General features: G+C 44.9%; 1 protein-coding gene across 1 annotated transcript in view; it reads left to right on the top strand.

Moving 5' to 3' along the window:
* NPR1 (natriuretic peptide receptor 1) overlaps positions 1 to 19,955 on the top strand; it is an 806,130-nt gene that overhangs the window by 477,569 nt on the left and 308,606 nt on the right. Inside the window, exon 9 of the mRNA XM_069218195.1 lies at positions 19,195 to 19,269. Within this exon, the coding sequence (XP_069074296.1) occupies positions 19,195 to 19,269 (75 nt within the window). The remainder of the gene's footprint in view (positions 1 to 19,194; positions 19,270 to 19,955) is intronic.

Below are 19,955 nucleotides of genomic sequence, written 5' to 3'. Positions count from 1 at the left end.
TGCTGCAATAAAACGCAGGCAGCTACCAGCGTAAACACCCACAGTGATAGGGGAGCACCAAAGATAGAACAAAAATAGTCCATCACAGTAACAGATAAAGCAACCAAAGTGGAATAATACAGTAGTTGGTCCCTGCTCTGAAACGGAAAAAGGAGAGAGAAAAGGGCAGAACTGACCACTAGCGACAAATAATTTTTAAAGGACACTGCAGCCAACAAATGAAATCGCCTTAAGTCATAAGAAGTATACTAAAAGTATACACGAGGTCGAACATTTACACTCAACCTAATAACTAAATCCCTGCCTTGTGTGATGTGAAGTTTGCTGCGCTGACGTGCGTCAAAAAGGGGCCACTTCACAACATCTGCTGAATTATAGCATTTGACACTCAGGTATACTTAATAAATGTCTCGCAAGGCAGCGCAGCAACCAGAGCTTCTGTGTTGCGTGAGATGGTAAAAGCAGGTCAACACCATATCTACTGACATATGGCGCTGTCCTGCTCTCTCTCCAGCGCTGCGTCACAATCAGGGTGCAAGCACCAACCACAGACCTTTGGACTATAGTGCAGAAGTGCCTGTGCCATATCCAGCTTGGAATTTGCAGTAGTTTAGTGTGGGTTTTGTACTAGAAAGTATCCTGGAGTACACAATACTGTGCTTAGACTAACTTTTAATGTTTTCTTACTGTGTGTGTTGTACAGTACAACAAACATGCAAAGTCAGAAAAGATTGTAGAACTAAAATCATTTCTTCAAGAATAGCAGTGTCAAAGCAGCATTACTTTTGAGGGAAAACCCTGTATACTTTTTTAGTAGATCGCTGTTTGCATCTGAAACCATAGGTAGCTGCATGGGAATGCCCACGCACCACCTATGGACCCATGACACACAGTGATTGAAAGCAGCACTAGGCACTGCTTTCTATTACTTCCAGGTGACAATCCAGCACACAGCAAGTTTTGCACTGATTGTAAATTTCAAATAAGCACTTTTGTGACATGCAAAATGTAAATAAATATACCCCTCAGTTACCAAACCACCGCACTCACACAATCTCTCGAGTGGAAATTTGGTCTCCAAATTACCCATCTCCCAACATTTTTTTTAATTTGTTTGTCTTTGTTTATTTGTGCAGTTCCATATCGGGTGAAATAGGCATTTTAGGGCTTTACAAGGACAAAGGGCAGAGTTACGAGATAAATAATACAACCACACCATCACCAAGAAAAGCATTTGCACAATAAGCAATTGCACCTTGAAGGAAGTCAGAAATGAGTGTGAAAGAGAGAAAGCTGGACAGCGGCATATCTATAGACATATGACACTGCCCTGCTCTCTCCCCTGTGCTGCCACATGATCAGGCCGCAAGCACCAACCACCCTTTTTTGCACCGTAGTGCAAACGTACCTGTGTAATGTCCAGAATGGGGTTTGCACTGGTTTAGTGTGGATTTTGTACTGGAAAGTATCCTAGCAGTACACACTACTGTGCTTAGACTAACCTTTAAAGTTTTCTTACTGTGTGTGTTGTACAGTACAACACACATACAAAGTTGGAAAAGATTGTAGAACTACAACCTTTTCTCCTACAATAGCAGTCAACACAGCGCTATGTTTTAATGGAAATCCCTGTCTACTTTTTAGTAGATTGGTGTTTGCATGAGAAACCATAGGTGGTTGCATCGGAACGCTCATGCACCACCTATAGAATGCCCCCATGACGCAAAGTGATGGAAAGCAACACCAGGCACTGCTTTGCTTTACTTCCAGGTGACATTCCAGCTTACAACATGTTTTGCTCTGGATGATAAATTTCAAGTAAACCAATTTGTGGTACTTTTGTGATGGTGCAAAATGTTAGTGAATATACCTCTCAGCTACCAAATCACTGCACTCAATCTCTGGAGTGGAAATGTGGGCTTCAAATTACCCAACTTGCATCATTTTATTTGTTTGTTTTTATTTGTGCAGTTTCATATGGGGCGGTACAACCCAAGGGCATTATAGAGCCTTACAAGGACAAGGGCAGAGTTACAAGATAAATAATACAACCACACCTTAATCAAGAAACGCATTTACACAATAAACAATTGCACCTCGAAGGAAGTCAGAAAGGGGTATGTACAAGATTTGACGTAAGCAAACACAAGGTAGCAGCCAGATGCGTCTTGTGGCATTAAATAACAGAGGATATCAACAAGAAAGGGAATTTGGAAAATAGACCATGAGAGACATTGAAGAGACAAAAGAACAGACCAAGGTATTGATGAGGGTGGGGAATGAAAGTATTCATTCCAAGTACTTAAAGAGTCAAGACAAGGGGGCTGGAGGTTAAAGAACACTGTGGAGCTAAGCACCTGAGCAACAAATCTAGTTGTTGCAGACATGCAGTGTCCCTGGACAAAAAGTTTCAGGCCCTTCTTGAAGATTTCCAATACGGGTGTGGTGAGAAGATTATGAAACCGAGAATTCCAGCATCTTGTTTCACTCACAAGACTTATTGTGCCATTGTATGCTTCTTTTTGAAACCTAGATGTTCTAAGAGAAATGTATCTGATAGAGTCTTCTAGCTATTGAAATCTTACCTTATTCTCCAAACGTCAGACTGAATCTGGAAAGTCCACACTACGCTGGTAGGTGGCATCGTTCAGCTCCATGCCAGCATAGTCCACGCCGGAAGTGACATGCGCAGTGCCTACATGGGCACTGACCCACTGCACTGACATTGGTTCTTTTCTTTTTGCGCCATCACAGCCGATCTGGATGAGCTATACCTCAGTCCTTTTTTTAGACTACCTTTTTCAGCCTTTTGTTGAAATTATTTTTTAGCTTCAGTCCGTATGTCCTCTAGAGATGTCTCTAAAAATATGTGTGGTTTAAACCCTGCAAATACTATCACAGGCAGATGTCTGTGAGAGACCCTCTCCCCCCCCCCCCCCCCCCAAAAAAAAACCTCCCCCTCTGGGTTTGCGTGTGGTGTCTGGAGCAGGGCCACGGCTCCAAGTCATGCCTGGTATATCTAGTGATGAACCCCAAGGTGGTTGAGGAACATGCATGAAACTCTTAGTCGCTCAATACCTGACGACTCCGCATGGCTCCAGGTGCTGGTTGCAAGGAAGGTCTCTGGCCCATTCTCTGAGGCGTTCCCACCGGTCATCATTGCATTCAAAATCCTCAGTGGGTGAGTCCCACGAGAAAAAGTAATACAAGAAGGTGAAGCTTTCTTCAACTTCACCCTGCCAGGCCAAGTCACCTGACGGGGCACTGGAACAAAGCCACAAATCTAGGCCCGCTCCCACACTACGCCCTCTGAACTACTTTTTGAAAAAGGAGAAATTCTAAATGCTCACATTGGTTCTGGTCCCGTCTGTCTTGGATCCTGGAGATTCTATGGTGGTGCTGACCTTGCAGGGCGCATATTTCCAGATACCCGTCCTGCCGGTCCACAGGCTTTACCTGTAGTTCACATTGGGCCAAGAGCTCTTTCAGCTTGCTGTACTTCCTTTTGGTCTTACCACCATCCCTCGGGTATTCACAAAGGTGATAGCTGTGGTTGCAACCCACTTGTGTAAGTCAGGGGTTTCCTGTCTACCCCTACATGGATAACTGGTTGTTGAAAGCGGGCTCACCCCAGGCAGTCATTGGCCACCTTCTACTATGATGGACCTATTGCATTCGCTGGGGTTCACTATAAATGTGCCAAAGTCACACCTACCTCTGTCTCAGATACTCTCTTTTGCCTCAGCCATTCTGGACGTAGTGCAGTTTTATGCCTGCCCTCCAGAGCGGTGAGTCAAGGATATTCTGGCTGTGATTCCAAAGTTTCAGACTCTATTCTGGATTTTGATGCGCTGACTCAAAGGCTACTGGGTCTCATGGCCTCCTCAATCCTGCTTGTAAAGCATTCCCAGCAGCATGTGCCGGTTCTGCAATTGAAACGGAAATCCCAGTGGGTGCAGCAGCAGGAAAATCTCTCAGACTTGCTCCAGATATCGAAGGGTGCTGAAAAAGATCTTCAGGGGTGGCTGAGAAACTGCGATTGGGCCAGCGGCAGACCCCTCTTCCTCCCCCACCCAGACCTCACAGTGATGACAGATGAGTCCCTTCTGGGTTGGGGAGGTCATCCGGGACAGGTGAGTATCAGAGGACTCTGGTTACTGGTAGAGTCTCAGCATCACATCAGATTGTTGAAGTTTAGAGCTATCCGCTTGGCTTTGAAGGCCTCCCTACCTTTCATCAAGGGGAGGCTAGTTATGGTGTTGATGGACAACACCATTGCAATGTGGTACTGCAACAAGCAGGGCTGGGAGGGGTCATGGACTCTTTGCCGAGAGGCTCGGCATGTCTGGACGTGGTGAAATGTCCGGGCATATTCTTGGTTGTACTACACCTGGCGGGTTGCTGAATGTCAGACCAAGTAGACTCAGCCGTCAATGCCTTACAGATCACAAATAGCGTCACCATCCATTGGTGTTGCTAGGTCTTTTCAACAACTGGGGTGAACCTTGGTTAGATCTATTCACAACTGCTGAGAATGGGCAATGTCTTCACTTCTGCGCATTGGAGTTTCCAAGGCAACTCTCCGTCAGAGAAGCATTTCTTCTCCAGTGGGGCTCAGCACTGCTGTACCCTTCCCTCTGATACCCCTTTTGCCTTGAGTTCTGAAGAAACTCACGATGGACGTGAGCCCAAGGCATCGTTGTGGCTCTGTAGTGGGAATGGAGAGTATGGTATCCTGAACTCCTGAGCATGAGCATTGGTCCAGTGGTTAGGCTGCCCCTTCGAGAAGATCTCCTGTCACAGCAACAGGGCAGGGTTCTACACCCAAACATGCGCACACTCCGCCATCATGCATGGTGATTAATCTGCAGCAGTTGACAGGTTTTTGTCCCTCAGAAGTTTGAGACGTCACCTTGATAGCTAGGCATCCATCAATAAAGGCCGTACATGCCTGTCGTTGGGACATGTTTGTGACTTTGTGCGTTGAAAAGCATGTTGATGCACCTTTGCCTGAGGTATTATGTTTGTTTTAGCATTAGCCCAGCAGGGCATTGCTTTGGGCACAGTTAAAGGGTATATTGTGGCCATTTGGGCTTTCTTATTGTTGGCCGGATCAACCATCACTGTTTAAGTCACTTCTTGTGACTCATTTCCTTAAAGGTTGTTTCCCCAGCCCTTTATTATGCTCCAATGGAAATTAATTTGGTTTTAATCTTCTTCATGTGTTCGCCCTTCAAGCCCATGCATAGCGTCCCTCAACCTTTCTTGGTTAAAGAAAAAGTCCTCATGATGGCTATTACTTCGGCCAAGAGGGTTAGCGAGCTACAGGCATTCTCTGTACCCCTTCCATACACCAGCTTCTTCCCTTCTTCCCAGGCAAACCGGTTCTGTTCACCTGTGCCTCTTTTCTGCAAAAGGTTGTCACACCTTTCCACAACAGCCAAAGCATCACCCGTTGACCTGCTTTGCTCTACCTTAACCTTCTAAGACGGAGGAGAGACTCCATCGGCTTAACCCAAAAAAGAGTGTTGTTGTTTTACATTGATAGCACAGGAGAACACTAGGTAGATGTTCAACTCTTTGTTGGGCTTGCCGGAGTGGAAAAAAGGTAAGCTGTGTAGAAACTGTCCATCTTCAGAAGGATTGTGCTCTGCATTAAGATCTGCTATGCACTGACCAAGAAGCATCCAACTGAGGGTGTGTGGGTTCATTCCACCACAGCTAAGGCCCAAGCCACTGTGTTGGCTCACAGAGTCCCTATCCTGGACATTTGTCAGGCTGCTGTATTGTCATCTCTGCTCACATTTACAAAACACTACAGGCTTGACAGTCAGGTCTGTCATGACTGGCACTTTGCCCGTTTGGTCCTCCAGTACTTTTTTGTTCATAGTCCGCTCACAGACCCACCACTGATGAGCTATTTCTTTGGTATCTATTCTAAGGTAAGGAATTCTTGGCTAGACATCTACTATCAGAAGAACAAGTTGCTTACCTTCAGTAATTCGTAGAGACTTTGTCTAGCCGCAAATTCCTTACCAACCCTTCCAAACTCCCCGCTTCTATGAACCAGTTTTTTATGCTTAAAGTTCCCTGTAGGTCCATAGTAGCTGCACACAGGTCCATCAGCCTTCCGATGTCATTCTGTTCTTCTGGCACAGAAAAGTCACAGAAGGAAACTGATGTCAGCTCCTTAGGGTCACATCACTTCCAGCACTAATCAACGTAACCTGCCAGCATGCAGAGGTACTGCTCAAGATTTTCCAGATCCAGTCGGATGCCTGGGGAATATTCTAAGGTAAGGTATCTGCAGGCAGATAGTGTCTTAATGGATACGGCATTACTGGGGGTGAGTAACTTGTTTTTCACATCTACAGAGAGATTTCAGACTATCTGACACCATCAGCTTCAAAGGCAGGTATGGGGGCCTTTAAGTGTGTAGGACCCTCTTCATAGTGCAGGCTGTCTTATGTAATGCTGTCACTTCTATGAGAAGTGACATTTTGATTGATCATATTGGTGTAATAGGGTCTAATGTTTTGGTGCAGTAAAGTAACCTGCCACATCATGTTGTGCTGGTTTTAAAGGAGGAAGAAGCGCTTTAGAATGTCCTTTCAGGATTGCGTTACCTTAGTCAATAATTGATTAGTACCAAAAATTGGACTAGCAGCTTCAGGTCTTGTTCTGGCATAAGATGGCAAATCCTCCAAAGAAGTCTCAGTTGGAACCATGCACTCTAGGACATTATATTAATTTGTGTTGGAAGGTTGGATCACTTATCGGAGGCGGGTGGTAATTTGCCTGAGTGGGAGAGTGGGCAGGTCACATGCTTACACACATACTCTCACTCATCTACATGCAATCTCATTCACATACATCCATTCACAAGCATGCACACATACACGAACCATTTACAATCATATATGTGAGATTTGGAGAAAGGTCTGTGCAAAATTAGAGCGCAGTTGGAGGAAATCGTATAACTGCAATGCCAAGACTCTCTATAAAGAGGTGCTTAGGAGCATCCTTAAAAATACATGCAACGCTATGAAAGAATACTTTGACCATCATATCAAGATGGTGGCTAATTCTTCCAAGGAAGTGTTTAAAATAGTGAATTCATTTGTCTTCCCCAAAGGGGCCAAATCTGCTATCATCCACTCAGACGAACTCTGCGAAAATCTGTCTGTCTTCTTTGATGAGAAGATTCAAAACGTATATTCCTCCTTTCCAGAGACACCGATGAAGGGTTTAGCTTCAAGTTCAGTTATTGCAGGGAAGGCTGAAACCACCCCTGTGCTCCCTTATGATTCAAGCCGTCCTTCTCTGACTCTGCCCTTATTTCAGATAAATGCTCCTTGAACGAGATATTAAAATGCAGGTCCGACTCCCTGGATGAGGTTTGCCCCCTGCATATTTTCAGACTTATGGCTCAGCACTTTCACCTTCCTCTCAATAAAATATAGAATGCCTTGCTAATGTCTGATGTTTTCCCTCATCTCTTCTCTCGCTCCTTAAAAAGCTGAATGCTGACAAAGGTGTTCTGAGCAATTACGGGCCCATATCTCTCATCCCAGCTCCTGCAAAATTTTGGAGAAATTAGCTAATCATTAACTGTCCTCTTTTGTAGAGGCCAAATCCATCCTCCACTAATCGCAGTTGGGCTTCTTTGCAGGACCCAGCATGGATGCAGCTCTCCTGGAGTTAGCAGAGTTTGTCATGGTGAATCTGGACAAGGGCATACCTGTTATGGTGCTGCTTCTTGATTTTTCGGCGGCTTTGACACAGTATGTGGTGCCTTGCAGGGTTCTGCCCCAAACCTGATCTTGTTCAGCCTTTCCCTTCCGTCTTGGCGGATCTTATTGAGACCTTGAGTGTTAAGTTAGTGTCGTACCTCGATGACACCCAATTGCTTTTTTTCCTTCCAAGACCACTCGGAGGCAGCTTTTAACAATTTTAAGGAGTGCCTCTGAGGAGACGCGGTTTGGATACAGGCAAATTGCCTGAAACTAAATTCCAATAAAACTGAAGTCTTGGTTTCAGTCAAAGTGGGACCCCCACGGCCCTCTGTTTGTTAGCCTGCTAAACTTGACGCTCCTTCAAATCCAACCTCTTTGGCCAAAAATATTGGCATAGTTTTCAATTCCACACTCTCCTTTGCCACTCAGATTAAACAAATCTCGTTGGTCTGCTTCATGAAGATAAAAATCCTAAAGACGTTTCTTCATCTGGTACCTGAGGAGAAAAACTGTAGTTCATTCTTTAGTCACCTTTCGCCTGGGCTACTTGAACAGTCTCCTTCGTCTCCCTGCTTATCAGATACAGACTTCAGTTAATGCAGAACGCAGGGGCCAGACTAATTAAGAGAGTCCCTAGTCGCAATCACATCGTTCCACATTTTAGACGTCTGCACTGGCTCCCGGTGGAACAGGGCATTAAATTCAAAGCTCTGACGCTGGCTTTCAGAGCTCTCCACGGTGATGCCCCTTGCTACTTGTCGAACAGACTGACCATGTATCCTCAAGAGAGAGCACTCATATCCAACAACAGCGGCTTCTTGCGGATCCCAAACTTTTCAAAGTCACACCATGAAGGTAGCTCCTTCACTTTTACTACAGCTAAATTATGGAACATCCTTCATCTAATCTGCATTCGGCAACCTTCAAAAGCAACTCAAACCTGGCTATTTGACACTGCTTAGCTTTGATGATATATAACCTAGCCTTACATTGTCGGCTTGACTGTAAGGACGCTTCTGTTTGAAACAGCTGTGCGCTTTATCAGATGATGAGATAAGTAAACATGGACTCAGGCATCAAAGTTAAGGATGCAAATACATGTTATGTTAGCTTCCTTGAAGATCAATAATTTTAATGTGGCTCAACCACTAGCCTACTCAAAGAAATAATTGCGCGAGTTGAGTCAGTTGGACTCAGGCGAAAGGGATTTTCATTATTGTGGCTTAAGCCTTCTACTCTAGATTTTTGTGAACCTTGGCATTCTAATGTTCCCTTTCCATAATTACAAGAACTGATTAATCCCCAGATGTGCAGCGCTATTTTTAAATTTAGAATATGACTTCAATCACTTATTGAACACTCACTAGGGATTTCGTCATTTACGGACTCAGACGGGGTCTCTGGATGTGGGTTGTGGACTCACTGTACGAAAGTTCATGTCTTAGCTTGTTGATATTTTTTTTAATTCCACAGCAGAAAATGTTAAAACCCATTTCTTTTAAAATATAATATAAGGTCTAGAAAAGAGCTTTCTATTTCAAATGCAGTCTTTGGCTGTAACTTGTGCCTTGGTGAGATTTTTTATGATTTCAAAACATCTTGCACCTTGATTGTGTATTATCATGTTTGTACTGAGGGATTTTTATAGTTTTAAATTCTGTTTTTGGCAAGGGAAATCCTATTTTGTTGTTTTATTGAGAGCTTGTTGTTCAAACGTATTATTGATTGACTGGCACACACAAATCCATATACATTCATACATAAACATGCACATACAAAATGAAAAAACAAAAACGTACCGTGCTGCGGCGGTGATATCGGGTGGCAGGAGGGAAGCCTCTCCCTGGCAGACCTTTTCATGTATCACCTAATGAGAAGAGGAACCTTGCTTACTTGTCACAGAATGGGATGGGGTCAGTGAGACTTGCTGACCCCACCCCACTCTGTGACGAGACATCACTGACGGACTGCCGACCCTGTGCACTTCATAATTTAAATCTGAAAAACCTAGGTATGGGTCTATCAGTGATATGCCCCGTGCCATGAGGCAGAGACCTTGCAGTGTCTAGACAGGCCGAGAAAGTCAAAGTCACACGCACAGGGTTGTGAAATCTTCAGCCCAGCAAAGTTCGTCTCAGGCAGCCAGACACCTGCGCATTTAGTGCATGTACAACGCCTGGCTGCTTTACTTGAAGAGTGCTTGTCAGGCTGACATTAGCTCAACCTGACAGACACTCTTCTTCATGTTTGGAAAAAGGTGAGGGGCAGGGCCCCTCCACTCTTTATGGCAGGCTGCGCCTGCCGCTTATCAATAATGACACTTAAGGATATGGTGTACCGTTCCATAGCTGAATGTATGAAGCTCATATTTGGGTTCGAAACACCTCACTCACAAAATGTTTGAAATAGCCATTTGGGCTCCAAAGCTCAACAGTAAAAGAATGGTTGGAGATAAAACTAAGTTGTCAAAGCGTCCTTTCACAGAAAGTTTAACAGCAGCATTTAAATTCTACTTCCCCTACTCACAAAATACATGAAGCAACCACTTGGGCTCAAGAACACCACACTCACAAGAAGGTTGACTCTTGACACTTTAGAATCAAGCAACTAACAGAATATATGAAAGTGAAACTGGTGCACCAAAATCCCCACTCACGGGGCGAATTAAGCTGACACCTGTCCTCCAGTTACCCCACATACAGAATGAATGTAGAAACCTGGGTTCCAAACACCCCCTTGTAGAATGAGTGTAGTATATACATGACACCAAACCCCTCAACTAAAGAATGCCTGAATATGAAATTTGGAGACCAGTTGCCCCACTCACAGAACTTATGAACCCGACACTTCTGCTCCAAACACCCAAATCACAGAGTGAATTAATCTGGCTTTTGGAATCAGAACACCCCAATCCCAGAATGCATTAATCTGACACCTGTGCTGCAAACATCCCTCTCACAGTATGAAGATAGCTGACACTTGTGCTCCAAAGCCCCATCCACAGCATGCTTGAATCTAACACTTGCGCTCCAAAGACCCCACCTGCAGAATGAAAGAATCTGACACTTGCGCTCCAAAACCCTACTTGTCGAATTAAGTAATCTGAGACTTGAGAGCCAAATACCCCACTTGCAGAATTAGTGAACTGACATCTGAGCATCAAGCACCCACTCACAGATTATTAAAGCTGACAATTATACTCCAAGACAAAACACAGTGTTTGAAACAGATTGTTTCTGACCAGTCCCATTAATCCGGGGGTTACTCATAGGAAGACTGAATCTAACACCTCTCTGCAAAACCAGCCTACTTGCTGAAAGTATGAAGCTGCAAGTCGGGTTACAAACACCTTGCTCACAGAACAAATTAAATTGACTCTTGGGCTCCAGTCACCCCACTCACAGAATGAATGAATGAAGTTGACACTGCCTCCAAACACCCTACTCACAGAGTAAATTAAGCTGAGTCTTGGGCTCCAAATCAGTCAATTAAGGATTTGTGCAGTGCGGCTAATCACCCATAGGATCTCAAGATGCTAAATGTAGGTGTGCTGCTCAGTCGAAGAGCCAGATCTTGAGGTCTTTCCTGAACTGCTTCAGTGATGTGGTCTGCCTGAGTTTGATCGGAAGTGTGTTCCATTTCTGGACTGCTAGGTATGAGAAGGATCTTCCTCCTGCTGTACTTTTCTGGATCTTGGGGACGCCTGCAAGCACAAGCTGGGAGGAACAGAGACATCTTTTGGATATGTAGAAGGTGAGGCGGTGGTTGAGGTATGCTGGTCTTATGTTGTGCAGTGCCTTGAAGGTGTGGATCAGGAGTTTGTATGTGATGCGCCTGTTGACTGGGAGCCAGTGTAGGTCTCTGAGGTGGGAGGAGATTCAGCTGTGTCATGGGATGTTCAGGATGAGTCTAGCTGCTACATTCTGGACTCATTGTAGTCTTGATTGAAGCTTCTAGGTAATGCCAGCATATGGTGCATTGCCGTAATCCAGTTTAAAGGTGATGAGTGCATGTATGACTGTCTTCCTCATGTCGGGAGTGAATCCATTTGAAGAGACGGAGGGTGTGGAAGGTTGATAAGGAGACAGTGTTAAACCCACTCACAGGATAAATAAAGTTTACTCTTGGGCTCAAAACACCCCACTCATAGAATGAATAAAGCTGACTCTTGGGCTCCAAACACCATGGCTACAGAACGAATGAAGGAGTTGGGCTCTCAACACCAATTTACAGATCGAATGAAGGGGACACTTTGGCTGAAACTAAAGCACTCACAAATGTTTTATGCAAATCGTTTTTGACCAGTCCTTTAAACCTAGAGTCCAATCTGCTCAGGATGTGCTGAGTGTGAAAGGTATTCTGTTACTTGTCGTACTTGTAGTATGTAACACTGCAGCATGGGTGAAATTAAGTGCGGTTGGTAAAACAACATATGAAACATGAATTACACTGGTACAATCTGTACCGTATTGCTACGCTATTTTCTTAAATAATAAATGTCAGTACACGAAACTGGGTTTCTCTATTTGCCTATGCTTCTGGCAGGAAGGGGCGAGTTACACGCTCATTCCTGTGTAGTTTGGGCTGGTTCTACCTGAGGCAGTACTGGGGTTCAGATATTACCTCGAGGGCTGTCACAGGCAGATTTAAGTAAAACGACCTAAATTTGACAGCAGTTTCAGCAGATGGATAGCACACAAATTTTCTGCGTCTGTTAATTTGATGGGCCTAAACTCCATTTGTTATGTTGTATGTATTTGTAAAGCACACTTTCACCCGCGAGCGTATCGGGGCACTGAGTTGGCGTGTGTGCTTAGCCCTGGCTGTGGTACCTCTGTTAATTGAAAAGCCAGGTTTTCAACTCCTTGCAGAAGAGAGGAAGGGAGGCTCTGATATTTGGTGTTAGGGCGTACCATGTTTTAAGAGCTAGGTAAGAGAATGCCTGTCCACCTGATCTGGGGCCAGATGCAGGAAACCATTTGTGAGTCGCAAACGGCAAAAATTGCCGTTTGCGACTCGCAAATCGCATTTTCCTATGCAGAAATGCATATTGCGAGTCGGGACCGACTCGCAATATGCATTTCAGAATCGCAAATAGGAAGGGGTGTTCCCTTCCTATTTGCGATTCGGAGTGGTATGCAATACCATTTGCGACCGCATATGTGGTCGCAAAGGGTGTCGCAGTTACCATCCACTTCAAGTGGATGGTAACCCACTTGCAAATTGGAAGGGGTCCCCATGGGACCCCTTCCCCTTTGCGAATGGACCCAATACTATTTTTTCAGGGCAGGTAGTGGTCCAAGGGACCACTGCCTGCCCTGAAAAAATACCGAAACTAAAGGTTTCGTTTTTTTTTTTAAGTGCAGCTCGTTTTCCTTTAAGGAAAACGTGCTACACTTAAAAATAAAAAAAACTGCTTTATTTAAAAGCAGTCACGAACATGAAGGTCTGCTGACTACAGCAGGCCTCCATGTTTGCGAGTGCCCATAGTCGGTATGGGGCCGCAATTTGCGACCCACCTCATTAATATTAATGAGGTGGGTCTCTGCGACCCCATAGCGACTCGCAGACGGTGTCTGAGACACTGTTCTGCTTTGGAAATTGCAAGTCGCAATTTCCAAGTTTGCTACATCTGGCCCTTAGTTCGGAGTGTGCGTGGGATGGGTGCGGGTAGGAGTGCTGCGGAGCGGAGATGTCTGGGTGGTTGGTGGAAGGAGATGTGACTGTTCAGGTAAATGGTACCTAAATTATGTAGTGCCTTGTAGACATCTGTATGTCATTCACAGGGCAGAGACTGCCATTCATTCTTCCACAGTTGATATGAATGGCATTGGGAATAGGACCAACACCTAATACTGAAGCAGAGTTGGTGCTACATTGTCACTCATGCAGCTGCCTTCTTGGGAACAAGTAGGCACCAGAAGCAAATGTTGTCAAAGAATGCGTTTTTACTGACAGAAAGGGAGCGCCCACTCGACAAAATGTATTTTTCCATGGGGCTCCGAAAATCCTCACACTGGTAGGAGCAGTATTGAGGAAGCGCAAGCGGACTGTTTGGTTTGCGGTGTACACTCTAAAATCTGTCAACCTTATTGGAACACTTTATTTGAAGGAGAGTTTGTTTTGCGGGACTGAGTCATCGTCTCGCAGCTGAGTCCTTGCAAGGGATGTGCCGTGAACCCTTCACGAGGCACCGGGGACTCATGTTAACAGAGGCATTGGACGCCAGCCCTGGCGCTGCTATGACTCCTATGTTTCTCTCATTATCTTGTTGTGCTTTAAATATGTTTATAATTTGATTTGGCCTCCTTGGAGCATTTCTTCATTCCTCCTTCAGTGGGTCACGGCGTGTACACAAACACATTTCACTCTCTCTCCCCCGGGGAGGCTCTGCGTAGCTGCTCCTCTGTTCCCTGTGAAGCAGGGAGGTTGGGGGCGCAGAGAGAGAGGGCGGGGGCGCACTTAAGTTCCGCAGGTGGCGGCAGCTCTGATTCAGAGCAGTGCTGTGCATGTCACCATGGATAAAATACTTGGAGGTCTTGGGGTCGCTTGCCTTTCGATTCCTATGATGAAGCGATAATGTTTACATCCCGACTCTACGTCCGACTACTTCCCAATAGAACCAAACCCCCAAACCACAAGTAGTGGACGAGAACTGAAGATAGGCCTTTCCTGCTCCAGGACTGGGTGCTTGAGGCCTAAAGACCTGAGGGTCTTAGGATACAGACCGCTCACTGTCGGTGGCCAGATATGAGGGATACAAGCACTTCACCCTTTGTGGCTAGATATCTGAGGGATATGAGCACTTCACCCTTTGTGGCTAGATATCTGAGGGATATGAGCACTTCACCCTTTGTGGCTAGATATCTGAGGGATATGAGCACTTCACCCTTTGTGGCTAGATATCGCAGGGATACAAACACTCCACAGACTGTGGCTAGATATCTGAGGGATACAAACACTTCACCCTCTGTGGCTAGATATCTGAGGGAATCAAACACTTCACCCTCTATTGCTGGATATCTGCATACCATACACCCTCTGTGGCCAGTTATCTGAGATATACCAATCTTTCACCCTCTATGGCCAGATATCCTAGGGATTAAAACACATCACCCTTTGTGGCTAGTTATCGCAGGGATACAAACACTTCACAGTCTGTGGCTAGATATCTGCATACCATACACCCTTTGTGGCCAGTTATCTGTGATATACCAATCTTTCACCCTCTATGGCCAGATATCTGAGGGATTCAAACACTTCACCGTCTGTGGCTATATATCTGAGGCAGGGTCGGCTTTAGGACTTGTGGCGCCCTGTGCGACAGTTTATTGTGGCGCCCCCCCGCCCCATGACCTCCTCCTCGGTTTCACTCACTACCACCCGGCAAATTTGCCCCTCATCATTCCATCGCTCCCCTTTCACATACATTCATGTGTTTTAAAGCACTTGTAAAGGCTGGCTTTACTAATCCACTCAGCTAGCCACTTAAAATATAGGGGCATATTTAAGAGCCCCTAGCACCATTCTAACTCCACATTAGTGTCATTTTTTTCACGCTAATATGGTGTTAGAAGGCCAAAAATGCCGTGCCATATTTACAAAGTGGCGCAATGCATGCATTGCGCGAATTTAAATCCCTTTGTGCTACTTTATGCCTGCAAAACACCGGACTAGCGTAAAAACTTCTGACACTAGTCCCCTAACTACCACCATGTTGCACTGTATTTTAAATATGATGCACACATGGGGGCGTTAGGGGAGCTCTAAGGGGTGCAAGAAAAGTGGTGCTGTACTGTGTGCAGTGCCACTTTTCCTAAATATGCCCCATAGTTCTGTTTTTTTGCAGCAGGCATATTAACCCTCTATGCTACTTTATGTTGAGTCAAAGCTGCCGCTAGCAAAACTCCCATCTCTCTCTCAAGCAGGAACATTTATCACAAGAGGTATCTTGACATTTTAATTGTTTCTTGAAGGCTAAATGCATAAGTATCTTTTCAGCAGGTGCTTTTAAATCGCAAGTTTCGGACGTTATTGCTAAACACAACGCCCCCCCGGAGGTCAGCGCCTGGTGCGGTCGCACCGCTAGCACCGCCCAAAAACCGGCCCTGATCTGAGGGATATGAACACTTCACCCTCTGTGGCTAGATATCTGAGAGAATCAAACACTTCACCCTCTGTTGCTGGATATCTGCTTACCAAACACCCTCTGTGGCCATTTATCTGAGAGATACCAATCTTTCACCCTCTATGGTCAGATATCTGAGGGATACAAACACCTCACTATCTGTGGCTAGATACCTGAGGGATATCAATACTTCACCTTTTGTTGCGGGATATCTGAGGGATACATACAAAATACCTTCTGTGGCAAGATATCTGAAGGATCTAAACACTACACCTTCTGCGGCCATTATTCTAGGGGATTCAAACACCTCACCCTCTATGGCCAGGTCTCTGAGGGATACAAATCCTTCACCCTCTGTGACCATATATCCGAGGGATACATACCATATGCAACTAGATGTATGAGGGATACAAACATTTCACCGTCTGTGGCCAGATATCCGAGGGATACAAACCCTTCACCATCTGTAGCCAATTATAGGAGGGATAGAAACCTGTCACCCTCTGTGGCTAGATATCTGAGGGATATAAACACCTCACCCTCGGTTGCTTGATATCTGCTTACCATACACCCTCTGTGACCAGTTATCTGAGAGATACCGATCTTTCACCCTCTATGGCCAGAAATCTGAGGGATTAAAACACTTCACAGTTTGTGGCTAGATATCGGAGGGATATAAACACTCCTCGGTCTGTGGCTAGATATCTGCATACCATATACCCTCTGTGACCAGTTATCCGAGGGATTCAAACACTTCAAAGTCTGTGGCTAGATATCTGCCTACCGTACACCCTCTCCGGCCAGGTATCTGAGAGAAACAAGTCGTTCACCCTCTATGGCCAGATATCTGAGGGATTCAAACACTTTACCCTCTTTTGCTGGATATCTGCATACCATACACCTTTTGTGGCAAGTTATCTGAGAGATACCAATCTTTCACCCTCTATGGCCAGGTATCTGAGGGACATAAACGCTTCACCCTTTGTCACCATATATCCGAGGGATACATACCATATGCCATCTCTGACTAGGTATGTGAGGGTTACAAACATTTCACCCTCTGTGTTCATATATCAGACGGACACATGCCATATGTGGCCAGATATCCGAGGGATACAAACCCTTCACCATCTGTAGCCAATTATATTGGGGGCAAAAATCTGTCACCCTCTGTGGCTAGATATCTGCAGGATGTTGACCATACACACTCTGTGGCAATATATCTTAGGGATACAAAGCCTTCGCCCTCGAGGGATGGATGTCCTAATGACCCAGAGCCTTTATCATCCAGTGCTAGATATCTTACGCATACTAGCCCTCCACCTTCAAGGTCTGGATATTTGTAGGATACCTCTGTGGATTGATATCTTAGGGACACAATGTATTTACCATCTAGGTTTGGATATTGTAGGGATACAAACCTTTCACCTACTAGAGTTGGATAGCTACATTTTTCCATATAGTCTATATTTGTACAAGGTTACGGTTGTTTTTAGTTCTCCATCATTTCACATCACTCAGTATGTTCATTTATTAGCATCAGTCACTTACCACTCCTCTACTGTCTATCTCACTCTGCACTCTTGTCTGCTCAGTTTCTGATTGCATGCACTTGTTCTTTCTGAGTAACGGGTAGTTTAGAGTAAGGTGGTATATGACCTGACGAGAAAAATACTGGAGTATGTGGTCTATAAAAACTGGCCATATCTCACCCCTACACATTACTGGAGAGTAGGTCTTCCTCCCTCCCATGAATCCACTCATCAGCTCCTTCCCAGTGATATCGGAAAAGCCTGTGGGAGGCACATTGGCTTGGTTTGACAAGTGGGTCCGTGGAGCTTCTATGTTTGTATCATTTTATGTTGGTAATCGGCCCTCACATACTTTACATCCTTATTACCCAATCGATGTACCGCTGCTACAAATGTCTTTTCCACCTTAATCTTTGCATCTGTGGTCATCAAAATAATCTTTATAGTGCCTGGCAAGGCAACCGCCACTAGGATACAGGTTCACACACTCTATATTTCCTCCTACTCTCCAGCCACCCACATCTCCAGGTGACATTATTGCTACACATTGTCTTCGAGGATGTTTTTTTGTCCCTGCCACATTATACACATCAAGTTTCTGGGTTCTACCTGATCGAGTAACAATGAATTACACTGACATATCATCTGGTCCAATCAAAATAGAGTCAAACTGGTCTCACCAAAGAGAGGATAGACGAGGAAAGCAACCCAGCAGTCTTTTGGGGTTCCTGAGTGCTAATAGTTCCAAAAATATTTAAAAGGGAGATAATGGTTTCTCCGTACCTGGCGAAGTACAGCTTCTATAAAGAGTTGTTATAATAGCTGAAGTCATGTCCAAAGTGCTTCAGGTCCTGTAGTTTAGTAGGTGTCTACTCAAGCCATCGGAAACATTATTTCCCAAAATGGAAAATTGACAACTCCAATGTGGTCACTATTGACCCTCTCCATCACTCTGCTCTATGACAGAGGTTTTCTTCCTAATTTTCGCAGTGCTTCTTCTTATTACAGCTCTTCCAGGTGAGATGTAGCGGGTAGTTCCCCTCTTGGTTCCTGCATTTTATGGCTGTGAGTTTTCACTCAGCAATGCCGGGCTCGAGCAGTGAGCAGGGCATCTCTTCTCTGTTTCCAGCTTTAAATGGATGGGCATCCCAGCTTTGGGGTTTGCTTTGTGCAGGGAGGATCATAAGTAACCCAGGCTATATGTACCAGTGGGTGGAAGTGTCTTCCCCCACCTCCGTCCTACCTCTAATACTGGGCATGGTTACGCACTCTTAGCTTCAATATGATTTTTTAAAAGCAGTGTGTAGAATACAAACCCAAACAGTGGGGCCCTGAATGTAGCACATAGAATAATTTTATAAAAGTATTTCAGAGCTGTGTAATATACAAAGTACGATGTGCATAGAAGATAGCAGCTTACGTGCAGAGAAGATGAATAAGCATCGTAAAGGAAAGCACTAGTTACAGTTTAGAGAAATGAGTCATCAGAGCTGGGCTGAAAGGGTCCACAGGTTACTGCGTTAATCTTGAAAGCAGAGTACCGGCATTGCTAAGCTTTGATGCAATAATTTAAATGACAGAGGAGCTGATATTTATTGGGTATATCCACATGTAGTTACTAAAGAAGGTGAACAGAAGGAGTGCCAGAGAAAAAGTAGACCCGATACACCTCTTACATGCACCACAACCACCCAACTCTAATCCTAGAACTGTGCAAAAATGAGGGTGGCCCAGCATTATCCACACCTCGATCAGCTTCTCTTGTATTAACTGTTTTCCATGTCTTCTTTCCCAACAGAGAGGATCCAACTATGGCTCCTTGCTGACCACAGAAGGGCAGTTTCAAGTCTACGCCAAGACTGCATATTACAGGGTAGGTGACTGTGTGCATACAGGTGTGTCTGCTCTTCTTCCTATCTTCTATCGCCGTGAAGCCACATCCTTATCCCTCATGATACCCAAGTGCCATACGCCACTGTTATCCTCATATGTTGTGATGGACGATGTCTTGGTTAACTCTAATTCCTTGTCACCTGTCTCATCTCCGAGTAAAAATATCCTGATTCTGCCCCTAAAACTTGTTTCATTGAAATGTTCTAACCCATTTCCCTTTGCACGCAAATACCTTTTCTTAACTATTGGGAATTTCTCTGCTAGCACTTTATTTCTTTGTTTTTAGCTCCTCTAATCTATGACAGAAAGGAGACCACCATATGCAGCTACATCTTTTGCACCCCAGAGCAAAAATCCAGTGTTTTCCGTGTATTGCTACAGTTGCCCTACGGCTTCCCCTTGAAATACATTTTGGGTATGAGAAAATGGAAAGTGTTCAGGGAAAAGCCACTTGTTTCTTCCTGGGTTTTAGTTCGAACGGAGAGCCACAGTTCTGCCACTTAAACTGAAATTATTGCCCCTGGATCTGCTCTTCTTAAATTTGGAAATAATGACATATCACAAGGTAGGAGAGCAGGGTCGTCTCCCTGGTTGGTGTAGCCAAATTCATTCCACCAGGAATGGAGGGCTAAAGCTGATTGATTAATGATGCCAAGGGTTTAAATT

The sequence above is a fragment of the Pleurodeles waltl genome, chromosome 12, assembly GCF_031143425.1.
Source record: "Pleurodeles waltl isolate 20211129_DDA chromosome 12, aPleWal1.hap1.20221129, whole genome shotgun sequence".
NCBI classification, from domain to species: Eukaryota; Metazoa; Chordata; class Amphibia; order Caudata; family Salamandridae; genus Pleurodeles; species Pleurodeles waltl.
This window is presented reverse-complemented; position numbering and strand designations above follow the sequence as displayed.